Source organism: Typopeltis vanoorti, chromosome 26 (assembly GCF_054136105.1).
Source record: "Typopeltis vanoorti isolate ZY-2024b chromosome 26, IOZ_Tvanoo_1.0, whole genome shotgun sequence".
Lineage (NCBI taxonomy): Eukaryota > Metazoa > Arthropoda > Arachnida > Uropygi > Thelyphonidae > Typopeltis > Typopeltis vanoorti.
In genome coordinates, this window is record NC_143574.1 from 17,397,793 (window position 1) to 17,418,659 (window position 20,867).

Sequence of the window (20,867 nt, forward strand, 5' to 3'; positions counted from 1 at the left end):
CTGGACCCACTGAGCCCACACACACTACAGCCCATCAGGAAGTTCTGATGTATTAGACATAGTTATCCTCAGAAACATCAAATATCAATACCAGCTGGAGACAGTAGAAGAGCTTAACTCAGATCATAATCCCATCCTACTCAGGTTAGGACTTCAAGATCAGCTCTCTCCCCATCATTCTTTCATATCATGGGACAAGCTCTCTAAGGTTCTCCCTGTCCACATCGGTCCGCCCCCTGTCATTCATAAAAAAGAAGAAATAGATCAAGCTGTAAACAATTTAACTAGGCAAATCAACTCAGCAATAGCATCAGCCACTCAAACCACTGTCTTCCACGCTCCTAACTGGATCCCAGAAGAGATAATGGACCTGATCAGGGCCAAAAATAAGGCCAGAAAGCGATATCACAATACTAGAGTCCCGCAGTATAAAGCAACCTTAAACACTTTGAACAGACAGGTTCGAGAAGCCCTCCAGATCCACAGGAACTCCAAATGGGAAATCAAACTCAAAGAAATCAACCCAGAAGATAACTCCATGTGGAAGTTTGTACAATCTCTTCGTACCAAAAGACAACCACTTCCCCCTTTAAAGACCAATCTTGGAATTGCACACACAGATGAAGAAAAAGTAGAAGCCCTAATTGACAATCTGGAAAATCAATGCAGCCCATTTTACGCAAATTTAAATGTGTCAATCTCATTCACAAAGTTCATAGTAAAGTTAGAAATGCACTAAGTCAGCCTAAGGATGATTCAGAAACCATCACCAACAGAAATAATAAATATCATTTCCCATCTGAAGAATAAAAAAGGCCCCCGGCCCTGATGGCATTACCAATAGAATAATAAAGCTACTCCCACGGAAAGCCATAATTCATCTAGTTAATATTACCAATTCCATTTTAAGATTCCAGTACTTTCCCACAGATTGGAAAAGCGCGGACATTATACCTCTGAAAAAGCCTGGCAATAACCCACAACTTCCCCAAAGCTACAGGCCCATCAGTCTTCTTTCCTGTCTTGGCAAAGTAACAGAAAAGGTCATCCTATCACGACTACAATCAGCAGTGGACCAACAGAAAATAATTCCAAATGAGCAATTTGGATTTCGCAAAGCTCACAACATGGTGCAACAAATCCACCGACTAACAGAACATATCACTCATGGTTTTAACTGGCACCTTCACACTGCTGCTGTGTTTTTGGATGTTGCCAAGGCCTTTGATAAGGTCTGGCATCAAGGCCTTATCTTCAAACTAATCGAAAGCAATATCCCAATTAAACTAGTGAAACTCATATATTCATATATCAATGAAAGATACATGCAAGTAAAACTCAATGGAATTGTTTCTTCAAGGCACAAAATTCTGGCAGGAGTACCTCAAGATTCTTTTCTGGCTCCAATACTTTTCACAACTTACGTGGTAGATATTCCTCTCAATCCAAGAACAACTACTACGGCCCTTTATGCCGACGACACCGCTATTCTAGCTAGATCACTCAGCCCTCGCCTAGCAATCACTAGACTCCAAGGAAGTATCTGTGAGCTAGCAAACTGGTTCACCAACTGGAGGATTCAAGTGAACCCCCTCAAAAGCTCAGCCATAATGTTTTCAAGAAGAAAAATCTGCAACAAAGAAGACATCCTGCTCTCTGGTCAAAAGATCCCATGGCAATCAGAGACCAAATAATCTTGAGGTATTAATGGATAAGAAACTCCTTTTCAACAAACACATCGATCTCATTTGCTCCAAATCTTCCAAAGTCATAGCTCAGCTCTACCCATTGATCAATCGTAAGAGCAAATTGAACCTACATAATAAATTGCTTCTTTACCGGATGGTAATACATCCAGTCATTACCTACGCCTCACCAGCATGGAGTCACACTTCAAGATCAAACATTTCAAAATTACAGAGAATCCAAAATAAATGCCTTAGTTCGTCAGAAATTCACCGAGAAACTGGCACTCCATACATCTCCTCCCTTCTTCGTGATCTTGCAGAAAAATTCTTCGTGAAGTCAAGTTCACATTCAAACCCACTAATAGTACAAGCTGTCAGTTACAATGAGACTGATTACTACAAACACAAAAGACCGAAGGCTATTCTTCTCTCAACCGATCATAGCTAACGCAACTGCCCTCAGAGGGCGAGCTTAATTGCTCACAAATCTTCCACTCCCAAACAACTCTCATTACAGATAATGAGGAATATGAAAAGCACTAGTGCTTCACCCATACTGTCAGTAATGTTCTTGGTTGGTTGGTTGGTGTGCCACTTCCATTAGTGGTACAGAAATGCAGTTTTAAAAGGAAAGGCCATATTAAAATACAGGAGCATAAATAAGCTTTTTAAGAAAATTAGACAAAAAAAAAAAAAAATAAGACATTAAAAGAGATTTAAGTATTTATAACTTAAATTAAAAGATCAAGGTATATAGAAAGAAATGAAAGAAACATTTATATAGAAGGGAAAGGTATTGTCTACCAAAGAGGGGGATAAATATACACCAAAGGGAAGGAGAGAAAGAGGAAGACTAGCTGTAAGATGGAAAGAACAGTGAAGCCAGAACAGGCAAATGCCTGATCCTTCATAAGAACTGTCCTCTTCCCAATCCAAAGTATACACTCTATAATCAGCATTGCTGTGTTTTACACAGAAAGACTGAGATTTTAGAGGAATCATAATAGATTATTATATTTGTTTCATCTTCAGCAGTTTCTTATTACTGATTAATAGGAGTACCATTTGATGAGAATAAAGGTATGCAGCAGTTTCTTAGTGGCGTCTTATAAACTACAATGTGATATATGATTAATTATCTGTCAGCAGGATGAGACAAAGAAATGATAAAAGTATATTATTACTACGGGCAACTCCAAGGAGTCCTTAGACTCATCAATGGAGGCCCTAAACATCATGTCCACACAACTATTCGACATTCTCACAGTATCTATCATACCTTGCCTTGACTCTGGCAGTTTATTCCACTCATTTACCACTCTAAAAGTAAAGAACCCAGCTCTAACACCCTTACTAACCATACTCTTGCCCAGCTTCCATAGATGTTCTCCCAACACCAGTCCTGATCTCAAATATATCCTCTGAATTAATCCTATAGAAACCCTTCAGCAATTTGAATGTCTCAATCATATCTCCTCTTTTCTCCCTATCAACCAATTTCTGCAACCCACAAATCTTCAACCTGTTCTCATAAAGTTCATTCCATAGACTAGACCTGCTATCATCTTGGTAATCTGCTTCCCACATAACCCAATGGGCAGTTAGTGAAGTCACTGGAAGCGGTGTCATTCTGACACACTGCTGTGTTGAAGATTAAAACCAGTGCCTGTGAATGCTATGCATCATGGGAAGGGTCACTACCCAGACTGGTTTCGACCTTCATTGAGGTCTCATCAGTGGGAGCCAGACCCGGAGGTGAGATACCTCCGGGTCTGGCTCGTGGCAAAGGTGGTATGACTTCACATCACTTGCCTTAGTATCCCATAATGCAAAGCACATCTCCTTGCAGACATGTATAATGCTTTGCATTATACATGTCTAAGGGTCACTACCCAGACTGGTTTCGACCTTTATTGAGGTTTCAACAGTGGGAGCCAGACCCAATCCTGAAGATACTTTCAGGCGCAAACTTTGTTTGCTTACACTTGGATAATGGATTAAACCAAGCATATAATTTCTTGGCATTTTATAGTTTAACCAAGTGAAAAACTTTCAACAATTATCTATCTCTAATCCAGAGTATTTTAATAATAAGGTGTGACACCTTTTGGCAACTCATATAGGAAAATATGACTTCTGCATTACTTCAATCTTGGTATCTCACCTCCGGGTCTGGCTCCCACTCATGAGACCTCAATAAAGGTTGAAACTGGTCTGTGTAGCGACCCTTCCCATAATGCATAGCATCATACATGTCTGCAAGGAGATGTGTTTGTTTGTTTGCTTACACTTGGATAATGGATTAAATCAAGTATATAATTTCTTGGTATCTTTAATTTATAGTATAACCAAGTGAAAAACTTTCAACAATCCTTCTGATACAGTTGGTTTGATCCATTATCCAAGTGTGAGCAAACAAAGTTTGCGCCTGAAGTATCTTCAGGACTGGTGCAACTCGTGGTTTGATGCAAACTTGGGACTGCTTTCTGACCATAATGCATCAACCAATGCCTCTCTCACTCATGCTCCTTTTTTAAGCCTGTGCAGGCAGCATTAACTGTGTTCCATGTAGAATTAGCTCTGCTGTTAAAAAAAAAAAAAAAATCTGCTTATGCCTTTTATTTCCATATAGGGATTATGCAAGGCTGTTTTATCCCTAACTAACGTTTTGGAGACAGAGTGTGCAGTTCAATCTCTACTGGTAGTCAGTCAGCTGCAACCAATGAAGAGACTGGCAAACAAGTACTGTCATCTTATGATCCCTAACTGGATATGTTATTGTCTGAAATAGTGTGGGTTCTATAGTTGATTTTCTTGTGTTTATGGGATGAAAAACCCACCTGCCCATGTCAGAGATTGATTAACTCAAGAAGAAATGCATAGAAAACTTCCTGTAGTCGATGCTTAGACTTGAACTTAAGTCTGCCTTCTGGCAGCCTAGTGCAGTGGATAGAAATGGAACTTCCACTAAGCTACACAGGCCTTCCCTACAGTAATAATCCTTAATTATCCAGCCACCACGAGAAATCAGTTTTCTGGTCAAATAATTAAAGGTGTGGTTAACTGAAGGTACTTTTAAGTGGTGCTATACCAGAAGTCAGTTGACACACCAACCCATTCAAGAGTTGATTAATTGAGAGATCACTGTAGTACAAAGAAAGGGGAAAGTTCTCTGAAACTATTCTTCAGTAATCAGCAGACTAATGTTGATTAGAACTCAGTGAGACTAGTAAACGTGATGGCTGTTATTACATTCTAAATTTTACAATTAATGCAGGAAATTAGAGGGGAAAGGATTTTGCTCACATGTACTTTCAGTTCTGTCTACAAAGGACACTTCTCAAATGAATTGTTGAGGTAAAGAGGAGAGAAAGACAGGGAGTGGATGAAAAATATAGGACTTGACCTATCTCTCATACGAGGAATGAAACAGATAGGTGCAGAATAGGACTTGGTGGAGACACATAGTAGTCGATCTCCTGGAGGGAGAAGACACCTGACAGGACAGGACTTTCAGTTCATCCTGTGATCCATATAGAACTACAGTAAAAATAGTGAAAACATCATTCGGCATTAAGAGCCTGGGAAAATTATTTATTTCAGTGAGACCTAATGCAGAGAATCTAGGAAACGATGATCATGAGAAGAATGGTTAAAATATGTATGTTTTTGTAAGCACAACTAAGGTGTGACAATGATATGAATGTCAGTGAGCATGTGGACTTAGATGTTTTGAAAAACCCAGGAGGAAACTCATGGCGTCACAAATGCCAGTTTCATCAGGAACAAAAGAATTGAGTTTTTGGCCCACTCTCCATGAGAACATTATATCCTAAGATTGTTGGTATTAGTGAATGCAGAGTGTTAAGGAAATCTAGCTCTCAGAACTTTGTAATAACAGAATATTGAGCATAAAGGATATTTTCGATGATGGGGGACAATACTAATGATATCAGATGACTTGAATCTAGTTAGGAGAGAAACTCAAGAAAGCAGTGATAGTAACGTTACATGCAGCAGTTGGTATGAGGCTATTATTTTCTTGACCTCCACATATCACAAGGCTCATCTTGGGAAGTCAACACAAAGTCTATCATACCACTCCTTAAACTCATCCACTGTCTGCATGTTCACCACCCTCTCAGGTGATGCATTCCATTCTCTCATCACTCTCCATGCAAAAAAAAATTACTTTCCTTTTTATTCACCACTCCCTTTTGCAATTTCCAAGGATGGTCCCCCCCCCCTTGTCCTTTTTGGTGTGCAATGGAGGGTAACACGATAAAATATATGATGTATTGTTACAGGCCTGGTAGTTCAGTTGTTGGGGATGATGAAATGCATTGCCAGTTACCCTGATGGGTACTAAACAAGTAATCATTATTGGTGACAGAAATTATATGTGCATTGATTGAGTGGCATAGAAACTATTGATAAGAATGAGAATTTTTTGAATAGACAAGCTTAGGTATTGAACGTTGTTCATAACTTATTTTAATGGTATTATCAACACTAAACAAACTGTTTTTTTAAAAAAGATGTTTATTAATTGGCTTATGTTTTGCTGGATTGCATCATAACATGCTTTGTGCTCTGAAGATGCTGGTTTGAATTTCAGTGAAATATAAGCCAGTTAATAAACATCTTTTTTATAAAATAGATCGTTTGGTGTTGTTAATACCATTAAAATAAGTTATGGAGAATTTTTTTGAGCTATTATGAGCAATTTTTTCAAGCAGCCTGTGAAAGAAAGAACTCAAAGTCAGAGAACTGAATTCGATCATAGTCTCAGTTAAGGATGTGACTTCCAAAGCTAATTGGTGATTGGTTAATTGTTTTAGATTTACAGCTGAAGCAACTAAGATTATGATGTCAGTGTGTTATGTCTGCAAATTGTACGTTGCTCTTTTGGCTGTTTTGTAGGATAAAAAATTCCACCACCTCTATGAAACTGGCCATTAGCAGTTGAAAATGGACTGATAACAGTTATTTGCAATTAGACAGGATTCAAACCCAGGTCTTTCCATACTGACCACTGACTTGGAAAGTAGTAGAGTTTATGGATGTTTTATGCATGCTTCATTATAAATTTTGAAAAGTTCAAAAAAATACTATGTTCATTACACTGAATGTTGAGGATGTTAGTATTAAAAGATGTTTAAGTGATGCAGTATCTGTGTGTGTGTGGGGTGGGGTATGAAGAATAGATGGGGTTGGAGTGAAATGGATGTGCATCCTTATTAAACAAGAGATTCATAAGATGTTGATGTGGAAGGAATGTTGTCCTTCCACATTATCATCTTTTGTAACTCTTCTGGTCATTATTATATAAATATATAAAGAGCATGCCAGATAAGTGAAGAACATTATACCGGAAGCAAAGTCAGAGTGACAAAAATTTGCAATAGGGACAGATTGGATATCATTATGTATGTTGAATGAGCGTTTACCTGAATTGGTTAATCCTTGATCTGGTTATATAATCTCAGTTCAGGAATGAAAAAAATGTATTATAGACCTGTTTTACAAAGTAAAACAGGTCTATAATACATTTGTACAAAAATGGAAATGTCTAACTACAGATCTGTCAGTATCTCTGGAGTGGTGGTGAAGATTTTATAGAAGTTTGTAGGAACTTGCATACAGAAATGGGTTAACATGTAAGCTGCACTTTGCAGGGAACAGTGTGAGCTTACTAAAGAAAGGTCATCTTTGAGAAATTTTATCATACACCATGTGAAAGGCTTTTAAATAAATTACAGGATATAGGATAGTAATATAAACTGTTGACTTGGATTAGTGGGTATCTGACAGAGAGGTATCAGAAAGAGGTATATATCAGGTGTGAATCTGCCAGATTTATGGTGACCAGTGGGTTACCCTAGGGATCTGTCCTTGGACCATTGCTGTTCAAATTATATATTTAATGATATTGGGAAGAACCTGACAGGAGATTTTCAGTTGTTTGCTGATGATGCGAAGATAGTCCCACCAATTGGGAAATGCTACCAATATACAGTAAGTACAGAATGAATTATATAGGTTGGAACTGCAGGCAAATGGTAATGGCTGTCAAATCAACATTAGTAAATGTAAAGTAATGCACTTGCATAATGAGATTTCCAATGGCATGTTATACTGTGGGATCATACTTGGACAATTGATAAAGCTAGGGATATTGGAATTATGATGGATAGAAAGTTGAAGTTCAAAGGTCACATAGCAAAATTTTTAAAGGCAGCTCAGAGGATAATTGCAATGCTGAAATTAGCATTGATGTGTATGGATAAGATTATTTCACCCCTTTACAAGCTTTTATATGACCACCACACCTGTTCTTCTGTGTGTCTCCTGAGTTTCTAGAGAATGATGGAACTGTGGAAAGGGTGCAAAGATGATATCAGGATTATGGAACGTAGATTATGAGAACAGATCGAAGTATGTGGACTGCAAATACTGTTAAGGAGAAGGAGGGATGATCTTATAAAGCTATAAAGATAAACTTCTAAAAGGCGTTATAGGATATTGGTTCATGAAATTTTTTGTTGTATAGAATGTGATGAGAAGACCAGGAGGCATCCATTTTTGTGTGGTTAAGTAAGGTTAGAGAGCTAGATTTTTTCTCTTGCAGAAGTGAAAGGAACACTTTGACTATTGAAGTAGTGAGTGCATCTAACATGAATCAGTTTAAAAGAAGTTGCGACAGCTGGCGTGTGTGATGTGTAACCTACATCGATTGAGTCCTTAACTTCCTGGAGTTCTTTCATAAATATTCCTTTTTTTCTGAACTCTCACTATCTTGAAAATTCAAATGGAAGCATTAACAGAAAAACAAACAGATGCAGTCAGCATTATACCATTTCCTGTGGAAGAATATTATTTGGTGTGCAGCATGTCTAGAATCATATGGAAGCAATTAGTTTAGTAATTTGTAAAGTGCCAAGACTAGCTATAAAAGTAATCACAAGAAGAAAATAAAATATAAAAGCCTATAAAATAGGTTTGTATAATTCGTTCAGGACAAAATAAACTTTTGTCCAGAAAGAAAATTCAGGAAAGCAAAGGAAGTTCATGAAATTGGACAAAATAACTTTTGTCCAATTTCTAATTATCATCATTAATTAACATTACAAAAATGTGGATATGCTGTAAAATTACATGTATACATGAAAAAAAAGTGAAATGTACTGTTAGGTTTAATGAGAAGAAGAAAAGTATTTGTGTGTGAGAAATGTGATGACAGACTAGAATTCCAAAAAGGAGAACATGTAACCAGAAATAATCAGAAAATGGATGGAAGTGAAGTGGAAGAGTTTAGGCATGCTTTGGTGAATATAAGGAGTGAAGTTAAATGCATGGAGGAGGAAATTGAACATTTAAAGAAGAAATTAACTGGGGTGATGAGGAGGTTAATAGGAAAAAGCATGGCCTGGTTGGCCGAGTGGTTAGCGTACCTGCTCTCCCACCAAAAAACTGCAGGTTCAAATCCTCTGTGGGTATGGATGTTTGTGATTGTCTGTGAAAATACTATTTGTGGTGGTGGGCAGTAGATGGAGTTGGTGTAGACGATAATGGTAATTGCAGTTCGCGGAAAGTTGTAGAGTAGATGCCATCCCTCGATGAGTCTTTGGACTCCTTGGAGGTGTCACATAATAATAATACGTATCATAGGATGATAGTTTGGCTTTGTATGTGATTCAGTCATTCGATTGAATCATTAGAGGTTTGGTGAATAATAGGGTATGTAAGACATGCTTTCTAGGTAGTACATTGAAATGAATATCTGACTTTGGAAGGACTAGAGGAGGAGGATGGAAGGCAATGATACTGAATGACAAGATGGCTGAATTGTGTCATGGAAGGGTATGCAATTTGTGAATTGGCCTGCTTGACTGAGTGGTTAGCATATTATTATTATTATCCTAAGACTACATGGAGTCAAAGACTCATCTAGGAGTTTCGTTGTTATATATTGTTTTTTTTGGGGGGGAGGGTTACCCAGAAGGCAAGGTCACAGTTGGCACAATCTGTGGTGGAAGAGAAGATACGTTTTCGCTATTCAGTATAGTTGAATATAACATTTATTTTTATATGTGTATATATGTTAAAGATAACCAAGCAATTTTATAAACTTGGTTTTGATCCTTTTTCCCAAGTGAGTAAACAAGCAGATAAGTCAGGTTTGCACCTGAAGTATTTTCAGGTCTGAGTCAGCTCGTGGTAAAGGTGGAGTAAGCTCTAATCACTTTCCTTGGTATCTCCCATAATGCAAAGCACATCTCCTTGTGGACATGTATGATACTATGCATTAAGGGAAGAGCAACTACCCAGACCGGGTTCGACCTTTATTGAGGTCTCATCAGTGGGAGCCAGATCCTGAGATGCCAAGGTTGATGTAATGCAGAACTTATAAATTTTACCTATACAAGTTGCCACTAGGTGCTATGAGCTTATTAAATAAAAATCTCAGGATGGGAGAAAGATGTAGAAACTTTTTTACTTTGGGTATACTATATGTTTGGCCAGGCTGATGCTATCAGCCTGGCCAAAGATTATTTTGATCTCTGAGATGTGGTAGACTGAGGATGATATAATAACAGGAATTGAAATAGCAGGGTACAGCATTTTTCGGCAGGATAGGAAAGGAAAACGTGGTGGAGTACTGCTTATGTCCTCTAAGAGTGGAGGCTTTGGTAGGCAGTGACACTAATGATTTTGAAAGCATATGGCATGAGGTAGAAGTGACCAAGATAGGATATTTAGTGGGGTATTTGCTACAAACCAAGGAGCACAGAGGGTGGGGAGCAGGAGATGTTTAGGCAGTTGAGCTTGGCAAGTGCAAGAAGAATGATTGTTATGGGAGATTTTAACTACAGCACTATAAGCTGGGAAGAGGAAAATGCATGTAGTAATAAGGGGATGGAATTTCTATAATTCTTGAGGGACAAACGTCTTAGGCAACATGTAATAGAGGGAGAGAGTGACCATGTGGTTTTGACTTGGAAGATGAATAGACATGCCGGTGTATCAAAGAAAAGGGAACGTATGTGGAATTATAAGGCAGGTGATTATAAAAGTCTTAGGTATCAACTAGTGGCAGTTCCACGGAGGGCAGAATTGGAAGGTCGGGATATCATCAGTGCTTGGGAAATTGTGAAGGAATATTTGTTAGCAACAATAGTAAGCTGTATTCCATGAGTGAAGAAGCAGATACAATTTGGTGTAAAGTTGATGACAAACAATATCAAACAGGAACTGCTTGATATTGAAAAAGAGATTATGGAAGAGATATAAAGAGAGGGGTAGAGGGCAGATACACAAAGAACATAAGACACAGGAGAGTTACTAGTATGGTGAGGAAGGCAAAACTGGAATATGAGAAGAGATTGGCACTAAGATCCAAAGAAAATCCTAGGGAATTTTTTAGCTATGTGCCCAGTAGGAGGAGAAATGATATTGTAGGATAAAAATGGGAATAGAGTGACTGATGCAGAGGACATAGTGGAGTTGTTCAACGAGCACTTTATTGGAGTATTTCATGCTGGAGAAGAAGGTTTTAATACTAGAGGGATAGGGCAGGTTCAGGGTTTAGAGGTACAAGAGGAGAGTGTGTTCCAAATACTGAGTACTCTTGATATCAGTAAAGCTGTGGGACTGGATGGTATTTCACTACAGGTTTTGAGAGAATGTGCTGAAGAACTGATATTTCCGTTGACCTGGCTCTTCAATAAAAGTTTGGCTGAGGGAAAGGTACCCAAGGAATGGAAGGAAGGTAAGATGGTGCTGCTGCACACAGTAGCAAACTGGAAGTCTAATTATAGGCCAGTTTGTGTGTCATCAGTAGTTGTTAAGGTCTTGGAGAAATTAGTGAAGGACTATATACAACGTTGGGCAGATGAGGGTAATATTATCTGTGAGAATCAATGTTGATTTGTTAAGGGGGTGCTCTTGCTTTAGTAACTTGGTTGCCTTTTATAATAAAGTGACAAGAGCAGTTGATTAGGGAAAGGCATATATACTGCCATTTTTTTTATTTTTATTTTGCAAAGGTGTTTGACAGGATGCCACATGATAAGCTGATATTTAAGTTGCAACACATGGGTCTGGATGTCAGGTTAGTCAAATGGATTAAGGATTCTCTGTATGGTAAGTATCAGAGAGTTGTGTATGGTGAGGCAATATCAAGGAAGCAGAAGGTTACAAGTAGGGTTCCACAGGGCTCAGTACTGGGACCTGTATTGTTCAACCTTTATATCAATGACATTGTCAATGGATTGCAAGGGGATATTCAGTTGTTTGCAGATGATGTAAAACTGGGAAGGGTTCTCAGTAATAGTGCAGATGTGGCAGCCCTGCAGGACTTGAATAAACTAGACAGATGGGCAAATGAATGGGGGTGTCGGTTTAATGCAGCAAAATGTAAAGTCTTGAGGTTTGGGATCCATCGATTGGAGGAGCTATACTGGAGGAAGTAGGGGAGACAAGAGACCTGGGGTAATGATTGATAGAAAACTGAAATTCAGGGAGCATATTGCAAAGGTGCTACAGACAATTGCTGCAATCTGAAAAGGACGCTGACCTGCATAGATAAAAGAGTTATCATTCCATTATATAAGCCCCTGATCAGACCACACTTAGACTATTCTCAAATTTGGTCCCAGGATTTGAAGGGGGTAAATTAACCGTGGAAAGGGTACAGAGGTGGATAACAAAGATACTTTCAGGACTGTACAATGTCAGTTACGAGGGAATGTGGACTGCAGAGTTTGGTGGATAGAAAGAGAGGTGATATGATCGAGACTTAAACTGTTGAGAAGCAGTTACAACCATAGACATTGGGGAGTTCTTTCGCTTGGTAGAACAGCAGGAGGGAGGGATGACAAGGGGCCATCCCTGGAAGTTGCAAGAGGATGAGGAGTGGTTTCTTTGCATGGAGGGTGGTTGAACCATGGATTGCATTGCCTGAGAGAGTGGTTGGAGCAAGAACGCTCAAGGAGTGGTATGATAGACTTGGTGTTTCCTAAGATGGACCTCCCACGATGAGTCTTTGACTCCATGCAGGCCTGAATAATAATGATGATGTTGCTTAATATAATGTCCCATTTATACCATATAATTATAGTATTTTGAACAGGTGCAGCGTTTCTCTTGCCATCTTCTCATATTGCATTTTTATAATAAATTTAGTTTAATCCGTTATCCAAGTGTAAGCAAACAAAGTTTGCACCTGAAAATATCTTCAGGACTGAGGTAAGGTGGTACATCCCTTGGCAACTCGTAGCAAAGGTGGACCAAGCTCTCATCACTCCTTGTCTCAGCATCTCCCATAATGCAAAACACATCTCCTTGCGGACATGTATAATGCTTTGCATTAAGGGAAGGGCCACTACTCAGACCGGTTTCGACCTTTATTGAGGTCTCGTCAGTGGGAGGCAGACCCAGAGTGGTGATACTAAGGCAGAAGCAATGGTGAGGTCATATTTACCTATACGAGTTGCCAACCAGTGTACCACCTTATTATTAAATTACTCTGGATTTAATCATTGTAATATTCCTATGACTTTTCAACTATTTATCTTAAAATGAAAATCTGATTCTGAAACTTCTACTGAACAGACACTCAGTAGAAATATTCCTCTGTAATGCTCTGGCTGGCTTGCTTTCCACATTTAAGGTTTATGATAGCCTTTTTCTACCTGAAGTATATTGACATGTACTACTGAATTGTATTCCTCTTGAATATTTTCTACCACGTGTTTCATTTATTCATTCTGTGTTAGTGAGATGTGAAGAGATCAGCACTTATGGTTAAATCAAAGTTATGCTACAAAATTTTTAAAATGGTTAAAGTTCGTTTGCTTTGAGGGAAAAATGAACTCTGATTAAGGTAAGTAAATCTTTTCATTTCTTAATTTTTAATATATATTTATTTATTTTATCATTCATTTGTGCTGTGCTTATTCATATACCTTAATGAAAGGAAGTTAATTTTGCAAGCATTACTTACATTTAAGTATGAATCCCTTATATCTCATTCTAACACAGTCAACCAGTTGCATACAGTATCTAACTTTTCACTTATATATATGTGTGTGTGTGTGTGTGTGTGTGTGTGTGTGTGAGAGAGAGAGAGGTTAGCTAGGCTGTGTAACAAGTTGTTTGTGTTAGTATGGGATATAAAGAGTTCTACACATGAAAATCTAAGTGATGCCTTTAAAGTTTTTAAACATCAGTATCAGTTGGTTTAAAAGAGATAGAAATGAGCTTCTTTTCATTAGGTAAGTGAATCCTTTAATTTCTTAATTTTATTTATTTTTTATGCTCACATTATATTTATAAAGATCTATAGAAAATGTAATAAATATTAAGTCTTTTTAATGAATATATCAGATTTAATTAAAATCACATGTCACATACATATATATTATAATATAATAAACTTTTTTAGACTCGTATGCAGAGTTTGCAGCCAAATCCAAAAGCTACATACCGTACTGTTCATGAAGCTCTGTATAAAATGATCAGATATGAAGGAGTTTTACGTCCAGTAAGAGGAATGAGCGCTGTTGTTCTTGGTGCAGGACCTGCACATGCCCTTTATTTTTCCTGTTATGAAAAAATGAAACATGCTCTTAGTAGAAATGATCATGGCTCAGGGACCCCATTATCACAAGGTTGGATTATATTTATGTTGTTTAGTATATATTTTAATTTTGCAGCATTATTTATTTAATATTAAGAGTTAACATTTACACATGAACAAATAGAAGTTTTACTTTGATGAAAAATTTTATATAAACAAATCCAAATATCTGAGGGCAAAAATTTATTGTCAAGTATTACATTATATTACATACACTGTGAACTGTTTATCAATTACTTGAACTTAATATCAAGTAGGCCTATTCCTAGTTCTCAGAACAGCTTTGATACATTGAGACAATCTTTGCAAGATGCCAGTAACATTCCAGAGGAATGCTGACTGTGTGCAGATTTAATTGCATTGCTTGTTTTATTCATATTAAACTTCAGCAGATCACCATCATTGACACAGCTTCCACTAATTCTCATTTGGGTGAAGTATGGTAAAGTTATCATCATGCCATTTGCAACCTATTGCAGGGATGAGATGTTAGAAGAAATGCCTGGTATGCAGCTGTGTTAAAGTATGCTGTGGATTTTGCATTTCACTCCATTAGTATCAGGGGATCTATATGTGCATTAAAAAAAAAAAAAAAATAGCTCTTCACGGTATTACTGCCATCCTGTAATGTTGGTGCCTAGTAATGCTGTTGTGTTACTTTTCCCCCTTATCATTATGAGAAGCTGGAACTTATGTAATATAAGTACCAGCTTCTCATAACATATATCATGAACGTGTAATATATTTCAAGTTCATGATCATGATATACACTTCTCATCATGAACTGTAATATATTTTTATCTTGAAAAAAACCCATTAGTGGGGAAAAAAAAGTGATAGCAGATCTTCTGCAAGTAAAACAGACAAACTCATAATTTGGAGAAACACTTAGATGGCAATAGATATTTTTTTTCCTTTCTTTTTAATTAATTTTATATATCTGCTTCTTCTTCCTGTCGTACATAATAAGACCACTGAGCATAAATCAGGAAATATTCCTCACAGAAATCTTCCATTCTGCCCTTTCACTCTGTAAATGAAGTGAATGTCTAATTTTTTATGTTGTCTGTCCAGTTTATTTAAGGTGTTTTTCTAGTTCCTGAACTTTCATTGGGAGGCCATTATATCTGCTGATATGACCAAGCCAGGTGAGTTGTTTCCTTTGAATCTTTGTTATGATGTTATCTCTTGGACTGGTGCAAGAACTGATTCTTTTCCTTACTTCAGAATTTGTAAGATGACCAGTGTATCAAATCTTTAGATTCTCTATAGCACCTCATTTCAAATTCAAGCAACCTCTTTTCATTTTGCTTTAAGAGGGACCAATTTTTACTTCTGCAATAAGAGTACTGAAGTGACTACTGTGTCAATATGACATAATCTGCTTGTAATTGTAAGATTATTGTTTGTCCATAATGGTTTTAGTTTTTGGTGTGCAGTTGTTGTTCTGATATCCTGTCTCAATCTATCATCTTTATTCAAGTAGATATTTAAACCGATCATCTTTCTTGTTATTATGGGCAACTCCAAGGAATCCTTAGACTCATTGAGGAAGGCCCTAAACATCATATCAAGAACATACTTCGGCATTCGCACAGTATCTATCATATTTTGCTTTAAATTCATTTACAATCATGGCACCCACTACAAACTCTGGCAGCTTATTCCACTCTCCAAGTAAATTAACTAGTTCTAACACCCTTTCTAACTACACACTTATTCACAGGACAAGCGTCAGTTTCCATGGATGACCCCTAGTTCTCTTACCATCACACCTGTTCTGAAAAATTTCCTCTGAATTAATCTTATAAAAACTCCTCAGTAATTTGAATGTCTCAATCATATCACCCCTTCTATGCCTATCAACCAGTTTCTGTAACCCATAAATCTTTAACCTTTTTCTTGTAAGGTTCATTCCATAGACCTTCTACCATCTTCATCACTTGCCTCTAAATCCTTTGCACCTCCCCATCACCAAGAAACACTGGCACCCAGATCTGCACACAGTAGTTAAGATGGGGGGGGGGTCTTAACAAGGCTCTGTAGAGAGATAGGTATAATAACCTGCTTGTCTCTGCTCATCAAAGTATTCTTCAGTAACCAAGTAACCTGATGATCTGCTTTAGAAACTTTTGCTATGTGCCCCCTAAACTTTAACTCCCTGTCCACTAACAGTCCTGAGTCTCTGGCTTCGTATTGCATAACCTTATATTTTGCCACATTAAACTGTCATCCATTCTCCTTTTCTCAGTCTGCCAATCTATCCAGATCATCCTGCAAAATTTTGATATCATATGTATTAACTATTGTTCTACCCAAATTTTGCATCATCGGCAAATAACTGAAGAGTTCTTCTCAGATCCTTTCCTATATTGTTAATGAGCAAATTAAACAGTAGCGGTCCAAGAACAGAACCCTGTGGCACACCACGTGTCACAGGCCTTCTTTTTGACTCTACTCCTGAATAAACTACTCTCTGATATCTCTCCATCAACCACCCTCCTATCCATCTCACCAACCCTATATCAATCCCCATGTGCTGCAGTTTACTAATTGAAATTCCATTTAGTATTCTGTCAAAGGCCTTTGCAAAGTCCAGCAGTATCACTGTAAATCCATTACCTTTATCCAACTTTATCAGCTGTCACTGTATTAAAAAACATGAGCAAGTTACTCAGGCATGATCTACATTTCACAAAACCATGCTCTGTTCCCATACAGTATCCCATTTCCTTGTATTCATTCCTGCATTTTGCTCTTGACCAACTTCTCCGATACTTTGACAACGACTCCTGATATGCTGATCGGTTGATAATTTGCTACATCAGCCTTGGAGCCTCCTTTATGCAATGGAACTATTTTCCCCTCTTTCCTCACCCCCTTAGGAGTAACCCAGATCTGAGACTTAGATTAAACAATATGGTCAAGGACACTGACAATTCCTTCTCCACTTCATGTGAAACTCGAGCTGGTATAACATCCAATCCCACAGCTGTATTCACATTAAGGTTCAGTAATAATATGCTATTCTGTCTGTTGTACCATCATTTTGTATTGTGGTTTAAGCCAATAAGAATACACTTTGGTCGGCTAAATCCCATACTGCCAGCCCATCCTTGTTTGTTTAGTATCCAGGCAGATACCTAACAGAGTGCACCACGAGAAGGTAAAGATTGGACATTAGGTCAGAAGCCCTGGTCAGTTCTCCACATTCCTTTAAAGGCTATGTAGAGGTCTCCTCTTAGTTATACAGCTTTGGCCCTTAAGCACCCCTTATTTAGGAATTCAACTGAATAAATTTATGTGGAATAAGAGAAATTAATCAAAACACTAAATTAGTTGTATACAAGATAGTGTTCAAACCAATTTTAACTTATGAATCTGAGAGCTGGATTAGAAGTAAAACATCTTGACCAAAGACGCTCATAGCTGCTGTCTCTAATCTTTGGTCAAGTAAAACACTTGAACAAAGAACTAGAGATCGCAGATATGAGAGTCCTGAGAACAGATGGCATAAATGGCAGTATCATATTAAAAACTAGGATATTAGGAAAGAACTTGACATTGTTAGCATCCAGGAATGTGTAAGCAGAGCTAATCTCAGGTGGTATGGTCACTTAAACAGAATGGAAGAGGAAAGATTAGCTCATTAATGTATAGGAGGAAGAGCATAGTGACAATACTGAGCACTGAGGAACACCAGCATTAACTGAAAAATTTCATGAAAGGAAACAATCTACCCAAACCTACAGTGAATAGTCAGAGAGAAAGTTTGCCATCTATTCACAAAGGAAGAGAGGAATACCATAAGATGTTAACTTGGTAAGAAGCCAAATTTGATCAGATACCTTGGAAATATCAAGAGCAGCCACTTGATAATGGATATGAGATTCTCTGAACTTTTCCATGGCTTACCTGAGAACTGCAAACTCCATATTCATGATCATTAACTTACCATTGGGTCTCCCAATTAGCCAGTTACTTGTGAAGTAGTTGGCTAATTGATGACTTTTCCATTATTTTTGAGAGTACTGAGGTCACAGCAACTGGACGATAGTTTGATGGTTGACTTTTATATCTCCCTGTTTGGGAATAGAATTTACAAATACTTGTAACAGGCTGTGGGATAGGTGCCAAATGGATATGACAGATTGAGGAGATGAGGCAGGACAAGTGTGAGTTCTGGAACACAAGCTTTTGGTAGAACTGGAACCATCAGAACCAAGAGACTTATTGGTATCAAGGCTGCTGAGGATTTTTCTGATTTCTTTCTGGTGAAATTTCAGAGAAGGCATACTGTGAAGAGTTTGTAAAATAGCAGGCAGAGTTCTTCCTTGGTTGCTTTTGCGAGAGTTGGTGGAAAAAACTATGCCAGAAGGTCTGCTTTTTCTCTGAAAGATATCATTATGGTTGTGATAGAGGTGGATCAGGTTGTTTTGAACCATTTTCTCACTCTCTTTTTTTTTGGGGGGGGGGGTGTTTGTACCAGGAAAGGAAAGGAAAAATGTATAAGTCAGGAAGAAAACTCTGATCTTCAATGGAAATCGAAGTATTATCAAAGGTAAAAGTAAGTAAAGTGGCATCTGTTAATTGGAAATAAGACAATATTGTGTTTCAGTAGCATTGAAGTTTGTTTGGTTCTTCTTACTTCACTAGAGAATGGTAAACAGATCAGCGATTAAGGTATTGGTTATGGAGGATCTGAAAGTTGACTCATCTGGCATTGCAAAGTTTGCTGAATGAAGCGAATGGAGCATACTGTTATCAGCAAAAACTAGATAGGATTTGAGTTTAGTGAGAGGTCATTATGTTTTTAGAAGACTGTAGATGAAAGCACAAAACCCATGGACACTGTGTCATTGATACAGAAATCAAAAGAGAGGGAACAAATGGCCAAATCGCCAAGAGTAAAAAGCAAACCATAATTAGCAGCTTGAGTATCCTGTTGATACCTACCAATGCAGCCCATCATGCGATGGTGAGGATTGGATATTAGATCATAGTTCCTTAGTTGATTCTTTTCATTCCTTAAAAGAATAGACTAGGAATTTTGTTATGAGGGTCTCCTCCCAGTTTTCTAGCTTTGATTCTTAGGCACCCTTCCCTCCCTCAAGCTTTTACATCATCGGATTATTGGGTAAAGCACTAATTTCCTTATATACAATATCACATGGGGTGCTTAAGGGTCAAAGCTGTATAAATGAGAGGAGACCTCCACATAGCCTTTAAAGGAATGTGGAGAACCGACCAGGGCTTCTGACCTAATGTCCAATCCTCACCTTCTCGTGGTGCACCCTGTTGGGTATCTACTTGGATACTGAACGAACGAGGGTGGGCTGGCAATTTGGGATTTAGCCGACCAAATTGTATTCTTATTGGTTAAACCAAAATAAAAAACTGATGGTACAACATGACAAAATTTCATGCTGGGTGGGGCATCGCCCAGTTAAACAAGGCCCCCATTGTTTTCGCTAGGGAACCAGGGCGAACAGCGAAAAGTCAGATACTGGAACAAATCTGAAAAGAAACCCCAACTCAACATCACCAGAGTTAAAGATCGGTACTATCAACATAAGAAGCCTGAATGGCAAAGAAATGGAGCTAGCTGAGGAATTAGATAAGTACCAGATCGACATAATAGGGGTGACTGAAACAAAAAAGACCAAAACTGGTGAGATCTTTCTGAGCAATAAATACAAAATGTTATATTCAGGCAATGACAATCAAGGAAAAGAAGGAGTAGCCATAGTATTCAACACAAAATACGAGGCTAATCTTCTTGAATGGCAGTCAGTCTCAAGTAGAGTAATGTGGGCAAATATGAGAATGGGGAACTGGACAATGAGACTTATTTGTGCCTATGTTCCCACAGAAGGTTCTACTAAGGTAGAAGTGGAGAAATTTTTTGAGCCTTTAAAAAAAGCAACTGACACAATGAAAAAGGAAAAGTTGGTCCTTGTTAGGGATCTAAATAGCAGAGTAGGAAATGATTGTGAGACATACAAAAATATTTTGGGAAAATTTGGAGAAAAGAGCAAAGCTAATAATAATGGCAAATATCTGTTGGATTTCTGCTCAGGACATGGACTGGTTATTACTAACACCATGTTCAACATAAAAATGTGCACAAATTCACATGGAGAGAAGAGGCAAGGAATGAAAAAAGACCAAAACTGGTGAGATCTTTCTGAGCAATAAATACAAAATGTTATATTCAGGCAATGACAATCAAGGAAAAGAAGGAGTAGCCATAGTATTCAACACAAAATACGAGGCTAATCTTCTTGAATGGCAGTCAGTCTCAAGTAGAGTAATGTGGGCAAATATGAGAATGGGGAACTGGACAATGATGATCTGCTCAACTTTTAAAGCGAATAAAAGTTGAGCAGCTCTCAGATGTGAACTGTAGACTAAAATACACAAAGATTATTGAAGAAAAAATGAAAGAGTTTGAGAACAGGAATCAAACCATGGAGATTCAGTGGCAAATTCTGAAGAAAACATTGATTGATTCTGCCAGAGAGGCATGTGGTGAG

The 20,867-nt window shown here is 37.9% G+C and overlaps 1 protein-coding gene across 2 annotated transcripts in view; it reads left to right on the top strand.

The window, feature by feature from the left end:
- The window catches only part of LOC150092369 (mitoferrin-1-like), a 140,825-nt gene that overhangs the window by 9,920 nt on the left and 110,038 nt on the right, over positions 1 to 20,867 (top strand). For both annotated transcript variants that reach the window (XR_016550570.1, XM_090414932.1), the window contains exon 2: positions 14,137 to 14,362. Coding sequence is in view for 1 of the 2 variants with exons in the window: in XM_090414932.1 (XP_090271058.1) it covers positions 14,137 to 14,362 (226 nt within the window). In the remaining variant the exon portion in view is untranslated. The remainder of the gene's footprint in view (positions 1 to 14,136; positions 14,363 to 20,867) is intronic.